This window comes from Oncorhynchus tshawytscha, linkage group LG29, assembly GCF_018296145.1.
Source record: "Oncorhynchus tshawytscha isolate Ot180627B linkage group LG29, Otsh_v2.0, whole genome shotgun sequence".
NCBI lineage: Eukaryota > Metazoa > Chordata > Actinopteri > Salmoniformes > Salmonidae > Oncorhynchus > Oncorhynchus tshawytscha.
In genome coordinates this window covers 24483805-24503500 of record NC_056457.1, presented here as the reverse complement: position 1 = coordinate 24503500, position 19696 = coordinate 24483805, and the positions used below count along the sequence as shown (strand labels likewise).

General features: G+C 46.0%; 1 protein-coding gene across 2 annotated transcripts in view; it reads left to right on the top strand.

The window, feature by feature from the left end:
• The window catches only part of LOC112252984 (coiled-coil domain-containing protein 191-like), a 33746-nt gene that overhangs the window by 10982 nt on the left and 3068 nt on the right, over nucleotides 1-19696 (top strand). The window contains exons 11-16 of one of the 2 annotated variants that reach the window (XM_042308468.1): nucleotides 5948-6248; nucleotides 6808-6899; nucleotides 9896-9978; nucleotides 10191-10292; nucleotides 12586-12729; nucleotides 17719-17871. In XM_042308468.1, the coding sequence (XP_042164402.1) occupies nucleotides 5948-6248; nucleotides 6808-6899; nucleotides 9896-9978; nucleotides 10191-10292; nucleotides 12586-12729; nucleotides 17719-17871 (875 nt within the window). Of the gene's footprint in view, nucleotides 1-5947; nucleotides 6249-6807; nucleotides 6900-9895; nucleotides 9979-10190; nucleotides 10293-12585; nucleotides 12730-12982; nucleotides 15280-17718; nucleotides 17872-19696 lie in introns of those variants that run through there. The other variant, XM_042308469.1, reaches the window with a different exon arrangement.

The following is a 19696-nucleotide window of genomic DNA, read 5'->3' as shown; positions in this document are numbered from 1 at the left end:
CTGCTAGCCACGGCCCGCTAGCTGTCTAGAGCATATCGGACTGTTAGCTGAAGAGGCCCATCGGACAAGTTCTTTGGCCAATATACCTATTTTGCCAATTGGCCTGGACCCTTTTACCACACAGATCCTTCACGACTGGTCTGCCGACATAACAGCACGAGGGGGCTACAACAGACTTCTTATGTCGTGACGTCCCTCTAAGGCCCTTCTGCTAGCTTGCTATCCCCGGCTCGCAAGCTGTCTGAATTGCCGTGTCTCCAGCCACTCACTGGACCCCTATGATCACTCGGCTATGCATGCCTCTCCCTAATGTCAATTTGCCTTGTCCATTGCTGTTTTGGTTAGTGATTGCCTTATTTCACTGTAGAGCCTCTAGCCCTGCTCAATATGCCTTAGCTAACCCTTTAGTTCCACCACCCACACATGCGGTGCCCTCACCTGGTTTAAATGGTGTTTCTAGAGACAATATCTCTAATCGTCACTCAATGCATAGGTTTACCTCCACTGTATTCACATGCTACCATACCTTTGTCTGTACATTATACCTTGAATCTATTCTACCGTGCCCAGAAACATGCTCCTTTTACTCTGTTCCAAACATACTAGACGACCAGTTCTTATAGTCTTTAGCCGTACCCTTATCCTACTCCTCCTCTGTTCCTCCGGTGATGTAGAGGTTAATCCAGGCCCTGCAGTGGCTAGCTCCACTCACATTCCCCAGGCGCTTTCATTTGTTTACTTCTGTAACTGTAAAAGCCTTGGTTTCATGCATGTTAACATTAGAAGCCTCCCTAAGTTTGTTTTAAGCACTGCTTTAGCACACTCTGCCAACCTGGATGTCCTGGCCGTGTCTGAATCCTTAGGAAGACCAAAAACCCTGAAATTTCCATCCATCCCTGTTACGAATCCCTTTTGGCCCGACAGTCTAGGGGGGATGGTAATGAAACCCGTAACATAACTCATGCAATTTATAATATAGTGACAAAGTAAAAGTGAGAACGAAATAACCACGACAACTGAAATCTAATGTCAAACTCAGGGTTTATTAGAAAACACACGGTAATGGGGGGAGCAGGAAAAGGGGCTGAGCTGGACCCAAGGAAAGAAACAATAAGTATTCAAAAACACCCCTAAGCTAGACTAGCCTATTTCAACAACAGCTAACTAACTAACCAAAAAAAATACAGTGGGTGGTCCGCCCAGTTCTAACTAGTGTATTTAACAAAGTTTACCTACGGGTAGTGTATGGTGACTTGTCTTGTTTCCCCCTTTTCCCACCAGCAAACAAACACCATAACCAAAAACAATACTCACAGGTGAGGACAAAGTGATATGGAGGTGCTCAAACAAAAGAGAGCTCAATACATAAAGAGCGATAGAGAGACATAGTAGGAGAGGGTGAAACAGAGATCTACAGACATGGCATTTACAGAGAGATTGAGCTCTAAAGCAAACAACTGACAGGGTTTTTAAACCAAGGGAAAGGAACTGTGATTGGGTAGGAAACAGAAGGAGGTGTGTCTTCTGATTGATGGGTGACTGATTGGGGAGTGATGATTTTCACCTGTGAGGGGAGAAGGAGAGAAAAGAACACAGAAGGAGAGAAAAGAACACAGGACACACACACATAATTTGAGCTTCTACATTTAAAAAAATCCACCTTTCCAAAAACAAGTCTCTCAACGTTGCCACTTGCTATAGACCACCTTCTGCACCCAGCTGTGTCCTGGACACCATATGTGAATTGATTGCCCCCCATCTATCTTCAGAGCTCGTGCTGTTAGGTGACCTAAACTGGGACATGCTTAACACCATAGCCATCCTACAATCTAAGCACTATGACCTCACTCTCATACAAATTATCAATGAACCTACCAGGTACAACCCTAAATCCGTAAACACGGGCACCCTCATAGATATCCTCCTAACCAACCTGCCCTCCAAATACACCTCTGCTGTCTTCAACCAGGATCTCAGCGATCACTGCCTCATTGCCTGCATCTGTAATGGGTCTGCGGTCAAACGACCACCCCTCATTACTGTCAAACGCTCCCTAAAACACTTCAGCGAGCAGGCCTTCCTAATCGACCTGGACCGGGTATCCTGGAAGGATATTGACCTCATGTCTGGTTATTCTTTAAAAGTGCTTTCCTCACCAACTTAAATAAGCATGCCCCTTTCAAAAAAATGTAGAACCAGGAACAGATATAGCCCTTGGTTCGCTCCAGACCTGACTGCCCTTGGCCAGCACAAAAACATCCTGTGGCGTACTGCATTAGCATCGAATTGCCCCCGCGATAATCAACTTTTCAGGGAATTTAGGAACCAATATACACAGGCAGTTACGAAAGCAAAGGCTAGCTTTTTTAAACAGAAATTTGCATCCTGTAGAAAAAACTCAAACGTTCTGGGACACCGTAAAGTCCATGGAGAATAAGAGCACCTCCTCCCAGCTGCCCACTACACTGAGGTTAGGAAACACTGTCACCACTGATAAATCCGCGATAATTGAGAATTTCAACAAGCATTTTTCTACGGCTTGCCATGCTTTCCACCTGGCTACCCCTATCCCGGTCAGCAGCCCTGCACCCCCCACAGCAACTTGCCCAAGCCTCCCCATTTCTCCTTCACCCAAATCCAGATAGCTGATGTTCTGAAAGAGCTGCAAAATCTAGACCCCTACAAATCAGCTGGGCTAGACAATCTGGACCCTCTTTACAATTATCTGCTGAAATTGTTGCAACCCCCATTACTAGCCTGTTCAACCTCTTTCTTATTGTCTGAGATCCCCAAAATGCTGTGATCATCCCCCTCTTCTAGATCCATATCTATCCTACTCTGCCTTTCTAAGGTCTTCGAAAGCCAAGTTAACAAAACAGATCACCAACCATTTCGAATCCCACCGTACCTTCTCCGCTATGCAATCTGGTTTCTGAGCTGGTCATGGGTGCACCTCAGCCATGCTCAAGGTCCTAAACAATATCATAACCGCCATCGATAAGAGACAATACTGTGCAGCTGTATTCATCGACCTGGCCAAGGCTTTCGACTCTGTCAATCACCACATTCTTATCGGCAGACTCAACAGCCTTGGTTTCTCAAATGATTGCCTCGCCTGGTTCACCAACTACTTCTCTGATAGAGTTCAGTGTGTGAAATCGGAGGGCCTGTTGTCCGGACCTCTGGCAGTCTATGGGGGTGCCACAGGGTTCAATTCTCAGGCCGACTCTCTTCTCTGTATAGATCAATGATGTCGCTCTTGCTGCTGGTGATTCTCTGATCCACCTCTATGCAGACAACACCATTCTGTATACTTCTGGCCCTTCTTTGGACACTGTTAACTAACCTCCAGATGAGATTCAATGCCATACAACTCTCCTTCCGTGGCCTCCAACTGCTCTTAAATGCAAATAAAATTAAATGCATGCTTTTCAACCAATCGCTGCCCACACCTGCCCGCCCGTCCAGCATCACTACTCTGGACGGTTCTGACTTAGACAACTACAAATACCTAGGTGTCTGGTTAGACTGTAAACTCACCTTCCAGACTCACATTAAGCATCTACAATCCAAAATTAAATCTAGAATCTGCTTCATATTTCGCAACAAAGCATCCTTCACTCATGCTGCCAAACATACCCTCGTAAAACTGACTATCCTAACGATCCTCGACTTCGGCAATGTCATTTACAAAATAGCCTCCAACACTCTACTCAACAAATTGGATGCAGTCTATCACAGTGCCATCCGTTTTGTCACCAAAGCCTCATATACTCCCCACCACTTTGACCTGTATGCTCTCGTCGGCTGGCCCTCGCTTCATATTCGTTGCCAAACCCACTGGCTCCAGGTCATCTATAAGTCTTTGCTAGGTAAAGCCCCGCCTTGTCTCAGCTCACTGGTCACCATAGCAGCACCCACCTGTAGCACGCGCTCCAGCAAGTACTGGTCACCCCCAAAGCCAATTCCTCCTTTGGTGTCACGTACATTGTAACGAGGAGACCAAGATGAGAATACATTCCTCTTTATTAAAGGAAGAACACAAATAACACTTAAACAAACTAAACAAAACGAACGTGACACTATATAACACGAGTGCTGAAACAGGCAACTACACATAGACAATAGCCCACGAAATACCCAAGGCATATGGCTACCTAAATATGGTCCCCAATCAGAGACAACGATAAACAGCTGCCTCTGATTGAGAACCAATCTAGGCAACCATAGACAAAAACACCTAGACTAGACACAACCCCATAAACATACAAAAATCCTAGACAGGACAAAGACACATATACAGTGGGGCAAGAAAGTATTTAGTCAGCCACCAATTGTGCAAGTTCTCCCACTTAAAAAGATGAGAGAGGCCTGTAATTTTCATCATATGTACACTTAAACTATGACAGCAACAGTGTGTGAAAACCTTGTGAAGGCTTACAGAAAACGTTTGACCTCTGTCATTGCCAACAAAGGGTATATAACAAAGTATTGAGATAAACTTTTGTTATTGACCAAATACTTATTTTCCACCATAATTTGCAAATAAATGTATTAAAAATCCTACAATGTGATTTTCTGGATTTTTTTTCTTCTCATTTTGTCTGTCATAGTTGAAGTGTACCTATGATGAAAATTACAGGCCTCTCTCATCTTTTTAAGTGGGAGAACTTGCACAATTGGTGGCTGACTAAATACTAAATATTGGTGGCTGACCTAACCAAAATAATAAAGAAAACAAAGAATACTAAGGTCAGGGTGTGACATTTGACCGCCTTTCCTTACATATCTCCCTCACTAACTTTAAGCACCAGCTCACAGATCACTGCACCTGTACATAGCCCATCTGTAAATAGCCCATTCAACTACCTCATCCCAATACTGTTATTTATTTTGCTCCTTTGCACCCCAGTATCTCTACTTGCACATCTATCACTTCAGTGTTTAATTGCTATTTTGTAATTATTTCACCACCATGGCCTATTTATTGCCTTCCCTCCCTTATCCTACCTCATTTGCAAACAATGTATAAAGACTTTTTCTACTGTATTATTGACTGTATGTTTGTTTATTCCATGTGTAACTCTGTGTGGTTGTTTGTGTCACACTGCTTTGCTTTATCTTGGTCAGGTCGCAGTTGTAAATGAGAACTTGTTATCAACTAGCCTACCTGGTTAAATAAAGGTGAAATAAAATTTAAAAAGGAAAATGATGTGGATATATTGAAGCAACATCTCAAGACATCAAGCTTGGTCGCAAATGGGTCTTCCAAATAGACAATGACCCCAAGCATACTTCCAAAGTTGTGGCAAAATGGCTTAAGCCCTGACCTAAATCCTATAGAAAATTTGTGGGCAGAACTGAAAAAGCGTGTGTGAGCAAGGAGGCCTACAAACCTGACTCAGTTACACCAGCTCTGTCAGGAGGAATGGGCAAAAATTCACCCAACTTATTATGGGAAACTTGTGGAAGGCAATTGAGTGTGTGTAAACTTCGGACCCACTAGAATGTGATGAAATAAATAAAAGCTGAAATAAATCATTCTCTCTACTATTATTCTGACATTTCACATTCTTAAAATAAAGTGGTGATCCTAACTGACATAAGACGGATTTTTTACTAAATGTCAGGAATTGTGAAAAAATTAGTTTAAATGTATTTGGCTAAGGTGTATGTAAACTTTTGACTTCAACTGTACATCTTAGTTAAGGGCAACTTGTCTGTCCTCTAGTTCTATCAAGCAGCGGTTGGAACCGAAACCATGTTCCAATCATTTGTTCTGAACAGAACCACTATTTCTTTTTGTTCCGTTCCAACCAAGGTAGTTAAAATATATATTGGTGAAAAGGGGAAACTTTAAATATATATATCAGTGATTAGATTTCTACTTCCACAAAGGGTTAAACATGTGCATCATTTCATGATAAGGTTATATTCTATTCAATAGGCGAGCTGAGGCGAGCACGGGAGAGGGGCGAGGTGGGCGATGGGGACGACAGTGTAGGGGCTGCCCCCCGGTCTCATACAGCAGCGTTGTGTGGGGGCCGGTTCGAGCATCGCCATGCCAGCCAGCAGCAGACCATTGCAGAGCAGAGGAAGCTCCTCAGGGAGCAACAGGAGCAGATCGCACGCCTCCAGGAGGAGCAGAGCATGATGGGACTGAGGCAGGAGGCCCAGACAGCCGCCCAGATCGCTGTCCCAGCATCCCCAAGGCCCAGAGGGATGACCTCTGACCCCAAAGAATCCAGGTTGGTCCCTCTTCACATTACCATGGGAACCCAGGTGAGGAGAAGAGGCGCACAGGTTGCCATTGTGGGGTGTGTCTGACCTTACCCCAACGTTATACATCAGGTTAGGGCCAAGTAGGGCCTGTTTTTCCATCAATAACAAGGGTACAGGTAGGGCTCTAGCATCACTAAATTGATCACTAACATTTTGAAGCTGAGCCATTTGCGCCTGCTAGTCTTATCTGACTAAGATCATAACATGGTGTCACAAGTGCTTCAACCTCGTCAAATATACGACAGGAGAGATTATTTCACAAAGTTCAGTGTGATGAAAAGTAGCTTACAGCTCCACTGCTCTCTCATGTCTCATCATTGAGCAGAGCAGCCCAAGCGGAGCCGTTGCTATGGATACTCACCCACTCAGAGCCACCATGAGCAGAGTGGATACAGAGCAAGCAGTGTGCAGGGAGCGAGTGGGTGCAGGGCTGGTTGGGTCAGTCTGGTAAATTGGGAATAGAGTAGATCTATATTAGAGAGTGAATATTTAATGTGTGTTTCTGGTTGATATTCTGTGTTTCAGGGCTGGAAGAGTCGCTCGGGGGAACGATGGCCGTTTCTCGGCCTACAGGAAACCAGCTGTCCGTCAGCCCTGTCGTCATCCCACTGTCATGGGTCAGTCAGCACATTCACCTCCATGTTAAGCTCTGAGTAGAGCTAAACTACACACACACACACACACACACACACACACACACAGAAATAGTTTCCAGATGGTTGATCACACAATGGTCTGACTATGTTGTCGTGGAGAATAATAGGAAAGAGGATCAAATGTATTTCATGTCCGTGAGTCAGATGTATAGAGCCGTAGATGTATAGAGCCGTAGATGTATAGAGCTGCAGATGTATAGAGCTGTAGATGTATAGAGCCGTAGATGTATAGAGCTGCAGATGTATAGAGCCGTAGATGTATAGAGCTGTAGATGTATAGAGCCGTAGATGTATAGAGCCGTAGATGTATAGAGCCGTAGATGTATAGAGCCGTAGATGTATAGAGCCGTAGATGCATAGAGCCGTAGATGCATAGAGCCGTAGATGTATAGAGCCGTAGATGTATAGAGCCGTAGATGTATAGAGCTGTAGATGTATAGAGCCGCAGATGTATAGAGCTGTAGATGTATAGAGCTGTAGATGTATAGAGCCGTAGATGTATAGAGCTGCAGATGTATAGAGCCGTAGATGTATAGAGCTGTATAGAGCCGTAGATGTATAGAGCTGTAGATGTATAGAGCCGTAGATGTATAGAGCTGTATAGAGCCGTAGATGTATAGAGCCGTAGATGTATAGAGCCGTAGATGCATAGAGCTGTAGATGTATAGAGCTGTAGATGTATAGAGCTGTAGATGTATAGAGCCGTATAGAGCCGTAGATGTATAGAGCCGCAGATGTATAGAGCCGTAGATGTATAGAGCCGTAGATGTATAGAGCCGTAGATGTATAGAGCCGCAGATGTATAGAGCCGTAGATGTATAGAGCCGTAGATGTATAGAGCCGTAGATGTATAGAGCCGTAGATGTATAGAGCCGTAGATGTATAGAGCCGTAGATGTATAGAGCCGCAGATGTATAGAGCCGTAGACGTATAGAGCTGTATAGAGCCGTAGATGTATAGAGCCGTAGATGTATAGAGCCGCAGATGTATAGAGCCGTAGACGTATAGAGCTGTATAGAGCTGTATAGAGCCGTAGATGTAGAGCTGTAGATGTATAGAGCTGTATAGAGCTGCAGATGTATAGAGCTGTAGATGTATAGAGCTGCAGATGTATAGAGCCGTAGATGTATAGAGCTGTATAGAGCTGTAGATGTATAGAGCTGTAGATGTATAGAGCCGTAGATGTATAGAGCTGTAGATGTATAGAGCTGTAGATGTATAGAGCCGCAGATGTATAGAGCCGTAGACGTATAGAGCTGTATAGAGCCGTAGATGTAGAGCTGTAGATGTATAGAGCTGTATAGAGCTGCAGATGTATAGAGCTGTAGATGTATAGAGCCGTAGATGTATAGAGCTGTATAGAGCTGCAGATGTATAGAGCCGTAGATGTATAGAGCTGTATAGAGCTGCAGATGTATAGAGCTGTAGATGTATAGAGCTGTAGATGTATAGAGCTGTAGATGTATAGAGCTGTAGATGTATAGAGCTGTAGATGTATAGAGCCGTAGATGTATAGAGCTGTAGATGTATAGAGCTGTATAGAGCTGTAGATGTATAGAGCTGTAGCTAGCGTACATGGAGGAATAAAGAGTCTGTTACTCTGTTTGGCTGAAGTTTCCTATACATAGGAATAGAAGGGCCGTGGCGAGAGCAGGGGAGCCTGTAGATACTCTCTCACACACACACACTGTTTCTTGCTCTGTCAAACACACATTCTCCTTTGGAACAATACACCACAAATGTACAGTGCATTCGGAAAGTATTCAAACCCCTTGACTTTCCCCATATTTTATTACGTTACAGCCTTTTTCTAAAATTGATTCAATTGTTTATTCCCCCCTCACTCTACACACAATACCCCATAATGAAAAGGCAAAAACAGGGTTTTAGACATTTTTGCATATTTCTTAAAAATACAAAACTGTATCAGTCAAAAGTTGAGACACACCTACTTATTTCAGGGTTTTTCTTTATTTTTTACTATTTTTTACATTGTAGAATAATAGTGACATCAAATCTATGAAATAACACACATGGAATCACGTAGTAAACAAATCTAAATATATTTTACATTTGAGATTCTTCAAAGTAGCCACCCTTTGCCTTGATGACAGCTTTGTACTCCTGGCATTCTCTCAACCAGCTTCATTTGGAATGCTTTTCCAACCGTCTTGAAGGATCTAAAATATAAAATATATTTTGGTTACTACATGATTCCATGTGTTAATTCATAGCATTGATGTCTTCACTATTATTCTACAATGTAGGAAAAACCCTTGAATGAATAGGTGTGTCCAAACTTTTCACTAGGTAATGGCAGGGGACAAGACCCTGCCATCGAAGCAGGTGGCGTAAGCACAGGAGGAAAGGTGATGATACGAGGAGTCAAGGTGACCACAGAAACCCCAATCATTTTGGGGGGGGGGGGCACATGGAGCAGTCGGCGGAGCCGAGGAGTAAACCAGAGCCAGTCTGGGAGAAGGAGGAGGATTCGGAGAAAATGGAAAGGAGGAGGATTCGGAACAAATGGAAACAGGATGCACCTGAGCTCAATTTCGAGTTTCATTGCAAAGTGTCTGACTACTTATATAAATAATGTATCGGTTTTTTATTTTTAATACATTTGCAGATATTTCTAAAAACCTATTTTCGCTTTGTCATTCTCATTTGTCATAGATTGTGGGAAAAATAATTTAATCAATAAGGCGTAACAAAATGTGCAAAAAGTCATGGGGTCTGAATACTTTCCGAATGCACTGTATGTACATTAGAAAAAAAGGTGCTATCTAGAACCAAAAAGGGTTCTTCGGGTGTCCGTATAGGAGAACCCTTTGAAGAACCCCTTTTGGTTTCAGGTAGGACCCTTTCTAAAGAGGGTTCTACAGTATATGGAACCCAAAATAGTTCTACCTGGAACCAAAAAGGTTCTCCTATTGGTCTCTCTCTCCCCTTCTCAGCCATGGAGCAACGTGCTCATCAGCGAGCGGAGCGCAGGAGGGAGGTGGAGGAGCTGAAGAGAAAGAAGGAGGAGGAGAGGCTGGTGAGAAATGTTTAGGCCAGTGGGGGATATGGAATAGTTTGGTGTTGTTCAGATAGGTCAATAGAGGCTGGGAATTAGAGAGGCTATTGAAGTATATATAAAGTTATTGGGGACAATGAACCTCTTCGCAGGGGAGTGTGTGTGCAGTCCACTGGAGAGGGTCTGGGGAAGTGTGCTAGGAAGCATTACATTAAACTTTCTTCTCTTCTCAGGCCCAGCTGAAAACAGCAGTGAAGGAGAGGCAGAGGGAGGAGGAGGATGAGAAACGTAGAGCAGTGGAAAGGAGGAGGGAGGAGAAGAGACAAGAGAGAGAGGTGACGCAGTGTTTACAGTGGAACTGTACTGGGGACAACTTTCAAGTTGAAAGGCGTATTTGGAAAAAAAGCTTCCACTTCACTGAGAGTGTATTTAGGACTTTAGATCCTAGATCAGCACGCCTACTCTGTGACGCTTGATACATACGGACCCAGATATTATTTCTTGCCATCACAAGGACAGTACAGAAACACATACTGAACAAAAATATAAATGCAACATCTAAAGGGTTGGTCCCATGTTTCATGAGCTGAAATAAAAGGTCCCAAAAAGCTTTTCTCTAAAATGTTGTGCACAAATGTGTTTACATCCCTGTTAGTGAGCATTTCTCCTTTGCCAAGATAATCCATCCACCTAACAGGTGTGGCATATCAAGAAGCTGGTTATACAGCATAATCATTACAAAGGTGCACCTTGTGCTGGGGACAATAAAAGGCCACTTTAAAATGTGCAGTTTTGTCCCCCAATGCCAGAGATGTCTCAAGTTTTGAGGGAGCGTGCAATTGGCATGCTGACTGCAGGAAGGTCTACCAGAGCTGTTGCCAGATAATTTAATGTTCATTTCTCTACCATAAGCTGCCTCCAACATCGTTTTAGAGAATTTGGCAGTACGGCCTCACAACCACAGACCACGTGTAACCACGCCAGCCCAGGACCTCCACATCCAGCTTCTTCACTTGCGGGATCGTATGGTAGCAGCCCAGACAGCTGATGAAACTGAGGAGTATTTCTGTCTGTAGTAAAACCCTTTTGTGGGGAAAACCTCATTCTGATTGGCTGGGCCTGGCTCCCCAATGGGTGGGCCTGGTTTGCCTAGTCATGTGAAATCCAAAGATAAGGGCCTAATGAATTGATTTCAATTGACTGATTTCCTTAAATGAACTCTAACTCACTAAAATCATAGAAATGTTTGCATTTTATATTTTTGTTCAGTATATATACACATAGATGTCATTAACACGTATGCAATACATAATATAACGTTAAACTTAAACGTCTGTCCCTTTTAATAGCTGGGCAACGGCACACATTTGAGCACAAACACCGGGTCTTCATTTTATTATTTTTTATTTTAAATGAATTGTTTACGAGGATACCATGAATTGTTTGAGGTTTAATGTTTGATTTGTTATATTGAATAATTTAGCAATGACTTGAGAGAAGAGAAAAAAATTTAAAAAAGGAATCCTCCGTTTTTAATCGCCAGTAAGAAACTGCTAGCCCATTGGCTGCTAACAGCTGAGAACTGCCAAGCACAAAAACAGTCCATTTAGGGAGGACAGACCCACAGAAATCATCCAATTGCCCTCTAGTGGTGAAAGTAATATCTGTCAAATGCAGATGAGAATAATTATTCTGTCAAGGAAAATGACTTTTTTTCCCGAAACAAAGCCATAAAAGACAAAAGAAATGTGACAGTCACCACATTTCCATCCAGTCTTTATGCAAGTCATAACATACATTTATAATAAAAATCACAACAGCTGGGATGAAACAGGACGCTTCAGTACAATGTAAATGCAGACAGAAGTAGAGTAGGCACATTTGCTATTTAACGTAACAGTTTTTGTGACAAAACTATCGCTAACTATCAAAACTAACTATCAAAACTATCGCTAACTATCAAAACTAGAGTTGAAAATGCGATGGAAACACATTGAACATTCAATTTTTATTCCCTTAGATCTGTAGTGATGTTTTGATGATAGCTGTTCAAAGCATTGATGCAATGGTTGGTCAATGTTATGTGTGATAATGTTGGCTTTACATCACACTGACACAGCTTGATGGTCAGATCTAACTAGACATTTAGAAGCTCTTGAAAATGTGGTTCCTAGTTCTGATATTAGGAGCTTAATCACAAACATAAAACAGAACCATGTGTACATAAAGCAGCTACACATTAACACAGTAAGTACCGTGTGTGTGTCTCTGACTGTGTGTGTGTGTCTGACTGTGTGTGTGTGTCTGACTGTGTGTGTGTGTCTGACTGTGTGTGTGTGTCTGTCTGACTGTGTGTGTGTGTCTGTCTGACTGTGTGTGTGTCTCTGTCTGACTGTGTGTGTGTCTCTGTCTGACTGTGTGTGTGTGTGTCTGACTGTGTGTGTGTGTCTGACTGTGTGTGTCTGTCTGACTGTGTGTGTGTGTCTGACTGTGTGTGTGTGTCTGTCTGACTGTGTGTGTGTCTCTGTCTGACTGTGTGTGTGTCTCTGTCTGACTGTGTCTGACTGTGTGTCTGACTGATTGTGTGTGTGTGTGTGTGTGTGCCTGACTGACTGTGTGTGTATTTAGAGGGAGCAGGAGAAACAGTGGAGGTTGGAGCGAGACCAGCAGCTCCAGACCCAGGCCCAACAACACTACCACAGAACTCTTTTACTACGGCGAGGCCTGGAGCCATGGAAACGCCTAGTCGCCCAGAGCCAAGCCAACACTCAGGTAATCACTGGCGCTGTCGGCCTCGACCAATCAACTGGCCCCATGCAGGGTCTGCACAGAGAGACTCAACACACACTCACACACTCTCCCCTAGAGTCACATAGCTCAGGACAGCCAATCAAACACAGCAGACACCATATTGTATTCGCTTATGGGAGTCCATCGTATCCGATGATGACTTCCATTTCAGAGTTAACAGTGAATTCTTTGGTGGCTGTAGAGTCCAATCTGAGATCCACACACTTTATTGCAGGTGGGGCATGTGCAGTCTGTGTTGGTGGGGACAGGCATGGTAGTATGTCTCAGTCTGTATGTCTCATTCTGTGTTGGTGGGGACAGGCATGATAGTATGTCTCAGTCTGTGTGTCTCAGTCTGTGTTGGTGGGGACAGGCATGGTAGTATGTCTCAGTCTGTATGTCTCATTCTGTGTTGGTGGGGACAGGCATGGTAGTATGTCTCAGTCTGTATGTCTCATTCTGTGTTGGTGGGGACAGGCATGGTAGTATGTCTCATTCTGTGTTGGTGGGGACAGGCATGGTAGTATGTCTCATTCTGTGTTGGTGGGGACAGGCATGGTAGTATGTCTCATTCTGTGTTGGTGGGGACAGGCATGATAGTATGTCTCATTCTGTGTTGGTGGGGACAGGCATGGTAGTATGTCTCATTCTGTGTTGGTGGGGACAGGCATGGTAGTATGTCTCAGTCTGTGTGTCTCAGTCTGTGTTGGTGGGGACAGGCATGGTAGTATGTCTCAGTCTGTATGTCTGTTGGTGGGGACAGGCATGGTAGTATGTCTCAGTCTGTATGTCTGTGTTGGTGGGGACAGGCATGGCTGTATGTCTCAGTCTGTATGTCTGTGTTGGTGGGGACAGGCATGGCTGTATGTCTCAGTCTGTATGTCTGTGTTGGTGGGGACAGGCATGGCTGTATGTCTCAGTCTGTATGTCTGTGTTGGTGGGGACAGGCATGGCTGTATGTCTCAGTCTGTATGTCTGTGTTGGTGGGGACAGGCATGGCTGTATGTTGTTCTTGAGCTGATAACACCTCTTGGAAGGTTGGCAAATGGTTGAGGTTTTGAAATGGGTGGATGGACAGGCAGTTCTTCCAGGATGGAGTGGTCTGTTGGAGAGCGCTGGTTAAGTAGTGCTTCAAAATGGTCAGCCGAACCTCAACAGGATCTGGTTTTGGTCCTTCAAGAGAGTCAGACCATGTCTTCAGGGGGTGATGGAGCAACTTCTAGGACCACTGATAGCTTTAGGGGAGATGTAGAGATTGTGCATGTCATTTTTGTCGGCATAAATGTGGATATCCTGTGCCTTATTCGTCCACCCTTTGTTCTGCAGAGCACACAAGTGTTTGCACTTCCTTGCGTGATGCTCTCCATTGCTGGCGAAGGGCTGTTGAGTAGCCCTGTGCGCATATTGTCCAGTAAGATTGTGATGGTGTCCGAGTTCTCATCGAACCAGTCCTGATGTTTCCTACCTCTGTGGCCAATGGAGTGGGCCGCTGCCTGATAGAGCACTGAGCTGACAGCTGCCCACTTCTGGTCCATGGGGACCTCTGAGCTCAGAAGAGGCTCAGTCTCCCTCAGCCTTTCAGCTCAGAAGAGGCTCAGTCTCCCTCAGCCTTTCAGCGAGAGAGTGATGGAACTCGTACATTTCTGGAGATTTCTCAAGCCGGGTACAGTGCAGATGCCTCTTACTGCAGGTGTTGTGGGGGGGACATATTATCAGTGTCATACGGTTATCTGTCCAGCATTCTGCACTCCTCGTGGCAGGTGTCAGCAGGACGTCATTAGTGTCAGAACATCTCACTATGATGTAGCCAATCAGGGGCCAGTGTCTGGAGCGTGGGGCATCCATGATGTAGCCAATCAGGGGCCAGTGTCTGGAGCGTGGGGGCATCCATGATGTAGTCAATCAGGGGCCAGTGTCTGGAGCGTGGGGGCATCCATGATGTAGCCAATCAGGGGCCAGTGTCTAGAGCGTGGGAGCATCCATGATGTAGTCAATCAGGGGCCAGTGTCTGGAGCGTGGGGGCATCCATGATGTAGCCAATCAGGGGCCAGTGTTTGGAGCGTGGGTGCATCCATGATGTAGCCAATCAGGGGCCAGTGTTTGGAGCGTGGGGGCATCCATGATGTAGCCAATCAGGGGCCAGTGTTTGGAGCGTGGGGGCATCCATGATGTAGTCAATCAGGGGCCAGTGTTTGGAGCGTGGGGGCATCCATGATGTAGTCAATCAGGGGCCAGTGTCTGGAGCGTGGGGACATCCATGATGTAGCCAATCAGGGGCCAGTGTCTGGAGCGTGGGGGCATCCATGATGTTTTATATTTGTTCTTCTGCTGGAACAAGGTGTTGGTGACAATGAGATTGTGCTCGGCACATAGAGTTAGCAGTCTCATTCCGTTCTCATTGACCTGGCCAACACCATGCCTACCCAGCACTCCATATCCTGTTGTTTTGTCTCATCCTATTATTGAAGTCACCCTGGGTTCGCGCCCAGGCTCTGTCGCAACCGGCCGCGACCGGGAGGTCCGTGGGACGACGCACAATTGTCCGGGTTAGGGAGGGCTTGGTCGGTAGGGATATTCTTGTCTCATCTCGCACCAGCAACTCCTGTGGCGGGCCGGGCGCAGTGCACGGTAACCAAGGTTGCCAGGTGCACAGTGTTTCCTCCGACACATTGGTGCGGCTGGCTTTCGGGTTGGATGCGCGCTGTGTTTAGAAGCAGTGCGGCTTGGTTGGGTTGTGTATTGGAGGACGCATGACTTTCAACCTTCGTCTCTCCCGCGATGAGACAAGATAGTAGCTACAAAAAAACAACAATTGGATACCACGAAATTGGGGAGAAAAGGGGGTAAAAATACACTCATAGTGAGACAGCTACACTGAAATACACACATGTATTCACAGCTACACTCAAATACACAAACAGACATAGAAGACTATTTATCTAACAAACCCTCACATAATTCCAATGGAAATATGACACACACACACACACATCTTAAACCAAATGCACATACACCCTAATCCCAGACATCACGCTCAGAGCTGGAATTATGTTTACAGTATTTATGTGTTTATGATCACCTGCTTGACTACCTGTTTGTTAGAACCAGTAGGACAAATTGAACTGGCAGAGAGATGGAAAGATGCTAGAAGAGAGGGGTACAGGAAGAGAGAGAGGCTAGAGGAGCGGGGTACAGGAAGAGAGAGAGGCTAGAGGAGAGGGGTACAGGAAGAGAGAGAGGCTAGAGGAGAGGGGTACAGGAAGAGAGAGAGGCTAGAGGAGAGGGGTACAGGAAGAGAGAGAGGCTAGAGGAGAGGGGTACAGGAAGAGAGAGAGGCTAGAGGAGAGGGGTACAGGAAGAGAGAGAGGCTCGAGGAGAGGGGTACAGGAAGAGAGAGAGGCTAGAGGAGAGGGGTACAGGAAGAGAGAGGCTAGAAGAGAGGGGTACAGGAAGAGAGAGAGGCTAGAGGAGTGGGGTACAGGAAGAGAGGCTAGAGGAGCTGGGTACAGGAAGAGAGAGAGGCTAGAGGAGAGGGGTACAGGAAGAGAGAGAGGCTAGAAGAGAGGGGTACAGGAAGAGAGAGAGGCTAGAGGAGCGGGGTACAGGAAGAGAGAGGCTAGAGGAGAGGGGTACAGGAAGAGAGGCGCTAGAGGAGCGGGGTACAGGAAGAGAGAGAGGCTAGAGGAGAGGGTACAGGAAGAGAGGCGCTAGAGGAGCGGGGTACAGGAAGAGAGAGAGGCTAGAGGAGAGGGGTACAGGAAGAGAGGCGCTAGAGGAGCGGGGTACAGGAAGAGAGAGGCTAGAAGAGAAGGTACAGGAAGAGAGGCGCTAGAGGAGCGGGGTACAGGAAGAGAGAGGCTAGAAGAGAGGGGTACAGGAAGAGAGGCGCTAGAGGAGCGGGGTACAGGAAGAGAGAGAGGCTAGAGGAGAGGAGTACAGGAAGAGAGAGAGGCTAGAAGAGAGGGGTACAGGAAGAGAGGCGCTAGAGGAGCGGGGTACAGGAAGAGAGAGAGGCTAGAGGAGCGGGGTACAGGAAGAGAGAGAGGCTAGAGGAGCGGGGTACAGGAAGAGAGAGAGGCTAGAGGAGAGGAGTACAGGAAGAGAGAGGCTAGAAGAGAAGGGTACAGGAAGAGAGAGAGGCTAGAAGAGAGGGGTACAGGAAGAGAGAGAGGCTAGAGGAGCTAGGTACAGGAAGAGAGAGAGGCTAGAAGAGAGGGGTACAGGAAGAGAGAGGCTAGAGGAGCGGGGTACAGGAAGAGAGAGAGGCTAGAGGAGAGGAGTACAGGAAGAGAGTGAGATGAGAGGTTGGAGGAGAAGAATGATTGATGGGCAAGTGACATTAAGATGGACGGTGTAACAGCTCAGCTGTACAGGAGATTGGTGGCACCTTAACTGGGGAGGACAGGCTCGCGGTAATGGCTGGGTAATGGCTGGGTAATGGCTGGGTAATGGCAGGGTAATGGCTGGGTAATGGCTGGGTAATGGCAGGGTAATGGCTGGGTAATGGCTGGGTAATGGCAGGGGCAGAATGGTATTAAACACATAGTTGTGTGTGCTTGATGTCATTCCATTCACTCCCTTCTGGCCATTATTATGAGATGTCCTCCCCTCAGCAGAATCCTGTGCTCAGCAACATGTTCACTTCCAATTTACTGTATACAATCTTGAGCAGCTGAACAGCTCGTTCCATATTCCATGTTCTATTCTGCTACTGGTTTACCTGGACTCCCAACAACTTACCTTGATTCCCAACAACTCTATTCTCTTTATTTACCAGTGGTCAAAGTCCTATCTTCTTTAAAGACCATGAGTTGGAAAGAAATGTCAAATTGTACTGTCAATTTCTCAATATATGTTCACCATGTCTGCCTCAGTGACATGCAGGTTCCTAATCCTGTTGTACCATGCCATTGTTTGTTACCTGTGAATAGGTGTGCATGCATACGCAGTATTCTGTTCATTCCCTTCCAGCTGGCCAGGGCTCATCACAGGCAGTCTCTCCTGAGACGGTGCACGCTGTCCTGGCATCAGGTAGCAGGCGAGTCCCTGGCTCAGAAATGGGCCTCTGCCGACCAACTGCATCAACACATCCTGCTACGGAGGAGCCTGGGCAACTGGAAAAGGGTGAGTGTATGAACACCATGCACACACACGCACATCATTTAGCAGACGTGCTTGTCCAGAGCGACTTACAGTGAGTGCATTCATCTTAAGTAGCTAGGTCGGAAAACCACATTTCAGTCATAGTAAGTAAATGTTTCCTCAATAACGTAGCTATCAACAAAGTCAGAACTAGTAAGGGGGAAGAGAGTCAAGTTTGAGTGTTAGTTTACGGAAGTTTCTTGGGTGGGTTTTCAGGGGGGGTGCAGTGGGATTATTTAAGATACTCTTTGAGAGGTAGGGTTTCAGATGTTTTATGAAGATTGGCAGGGACTCTGCTGTCCTAGATTCAGGGGGAAGCTGGTTCCACCATTGGGGTGTCAGGACAGAGAAGAACTTGGACTGGGCTGAGCGGGAGCTGCCCTCCGGTAGGGGTGGGAGGGACAAGAGACTGGAGGTGACAGAACAGAGTACTCGGGTTGGGGTGTAGGGTTTGAACATAGCCTGAAGGTAGGAAGGTGCAGTTCCTCTTGCTGTTCCGCAGGTAAGCACCATGGTCTTGTAGTGGATGTGAGCTTCAACTGGAAGTCAGTGGAGTGTGTGGAGGAGCGTGCTGACATGAGAGAACATGGGAAGGTTGAACACCAGGCGGGCTGCAGCGTTTTACAGGGGTTTAATGGCACAAGTGGGGAGCCCAGCCAACAGCGAGTTGCAGTAGTCCAGATGGGAGGTGACAAGTGCCTGGACAAGGACCTGCACTGCTTCCTGTGTGAGGTAGGGTTGTACTCTACAGATGTTGTAAAGCATGAATCTGTAGGAGCGAGTCACAGCGTTGGTGTTTGCAGAGAACAACAGGGTGTTGTCCAGGGTCAAGCCAAGGTTTTTTGCACTCCGGAAGGGGGACCCTGTAGAGTTGTCAACCATGATGGAGGTCTTGGAGCGGGCAGGCCTTCCCCGGGAGGAAGAGCAGCTCCGTTGAGTTTGAGGTGATGAGCCGCCATCCATGCCGAGATATCTGCCAGGCACGCAGAGATGCGTGTCAGAAGCAAGGTGGGAAATGAACACCCGCCAAATGTGGGTAGAGTTTGTCATTGGTGGGTAAGAATGTCTATTTCACCAGCCATGTTGGTGGGTGGTTACAGAATTTGGGAACTGTTTTTTTTTCAATCCAAAGCCCACATGTAGAAGTTGGTCCAATTGACCTGAAAGGCTACTAAAGTGTGACTTTTATATTCACACGCTAGGTTGTTCAATGTTAGTTTGAGTCTGCGACAACTGTCTGCTACTAGGAAGACGTCGCAGTCTGAGATTTTTTCATCACAGACAAACAAGTTACCAAGTTACCACGGTAATGGCCCATCCCTTAAAGTGGCAGCTGAACAAACATTTGTCTCACCTAATGATTAAGCAATACCCCATTACTTCTTACTAGTAATACATTTGTTTTAGAAACATTGGCTGGTTGACCAAAAAGTTAATTTTAGTGAAGGAGAAAAGTAGTTGAGTGTCATCCGCATAACATTGATAGGAGATACAATGTGAGGATATGACGGAGCCTAGTGACTTGGTGTAGAGAGAAGAGGAGAGGGTCTAGAACCGAGCCCTGGGGGACACCAGTAGTGGGAGTGTGTGGTGCAGACACAGATCCTCTCCATGTCACCTGGTAGGAACAGTCTGCCAGGTAGGATGCAGAGTCTGAGATGCCCAGTTGTGTGAAGGTGGAGAGGAGGATCTGATGGTTCAGAGGGTCAAAAGCAGCAGATAGATCTAGGAGGATGAAAACAGAGGAGAGAAAGTCCGCTTTGGCAGTGCGGATGGCCTCCGTGACACAGAGAAGAGGAGTCTTGGT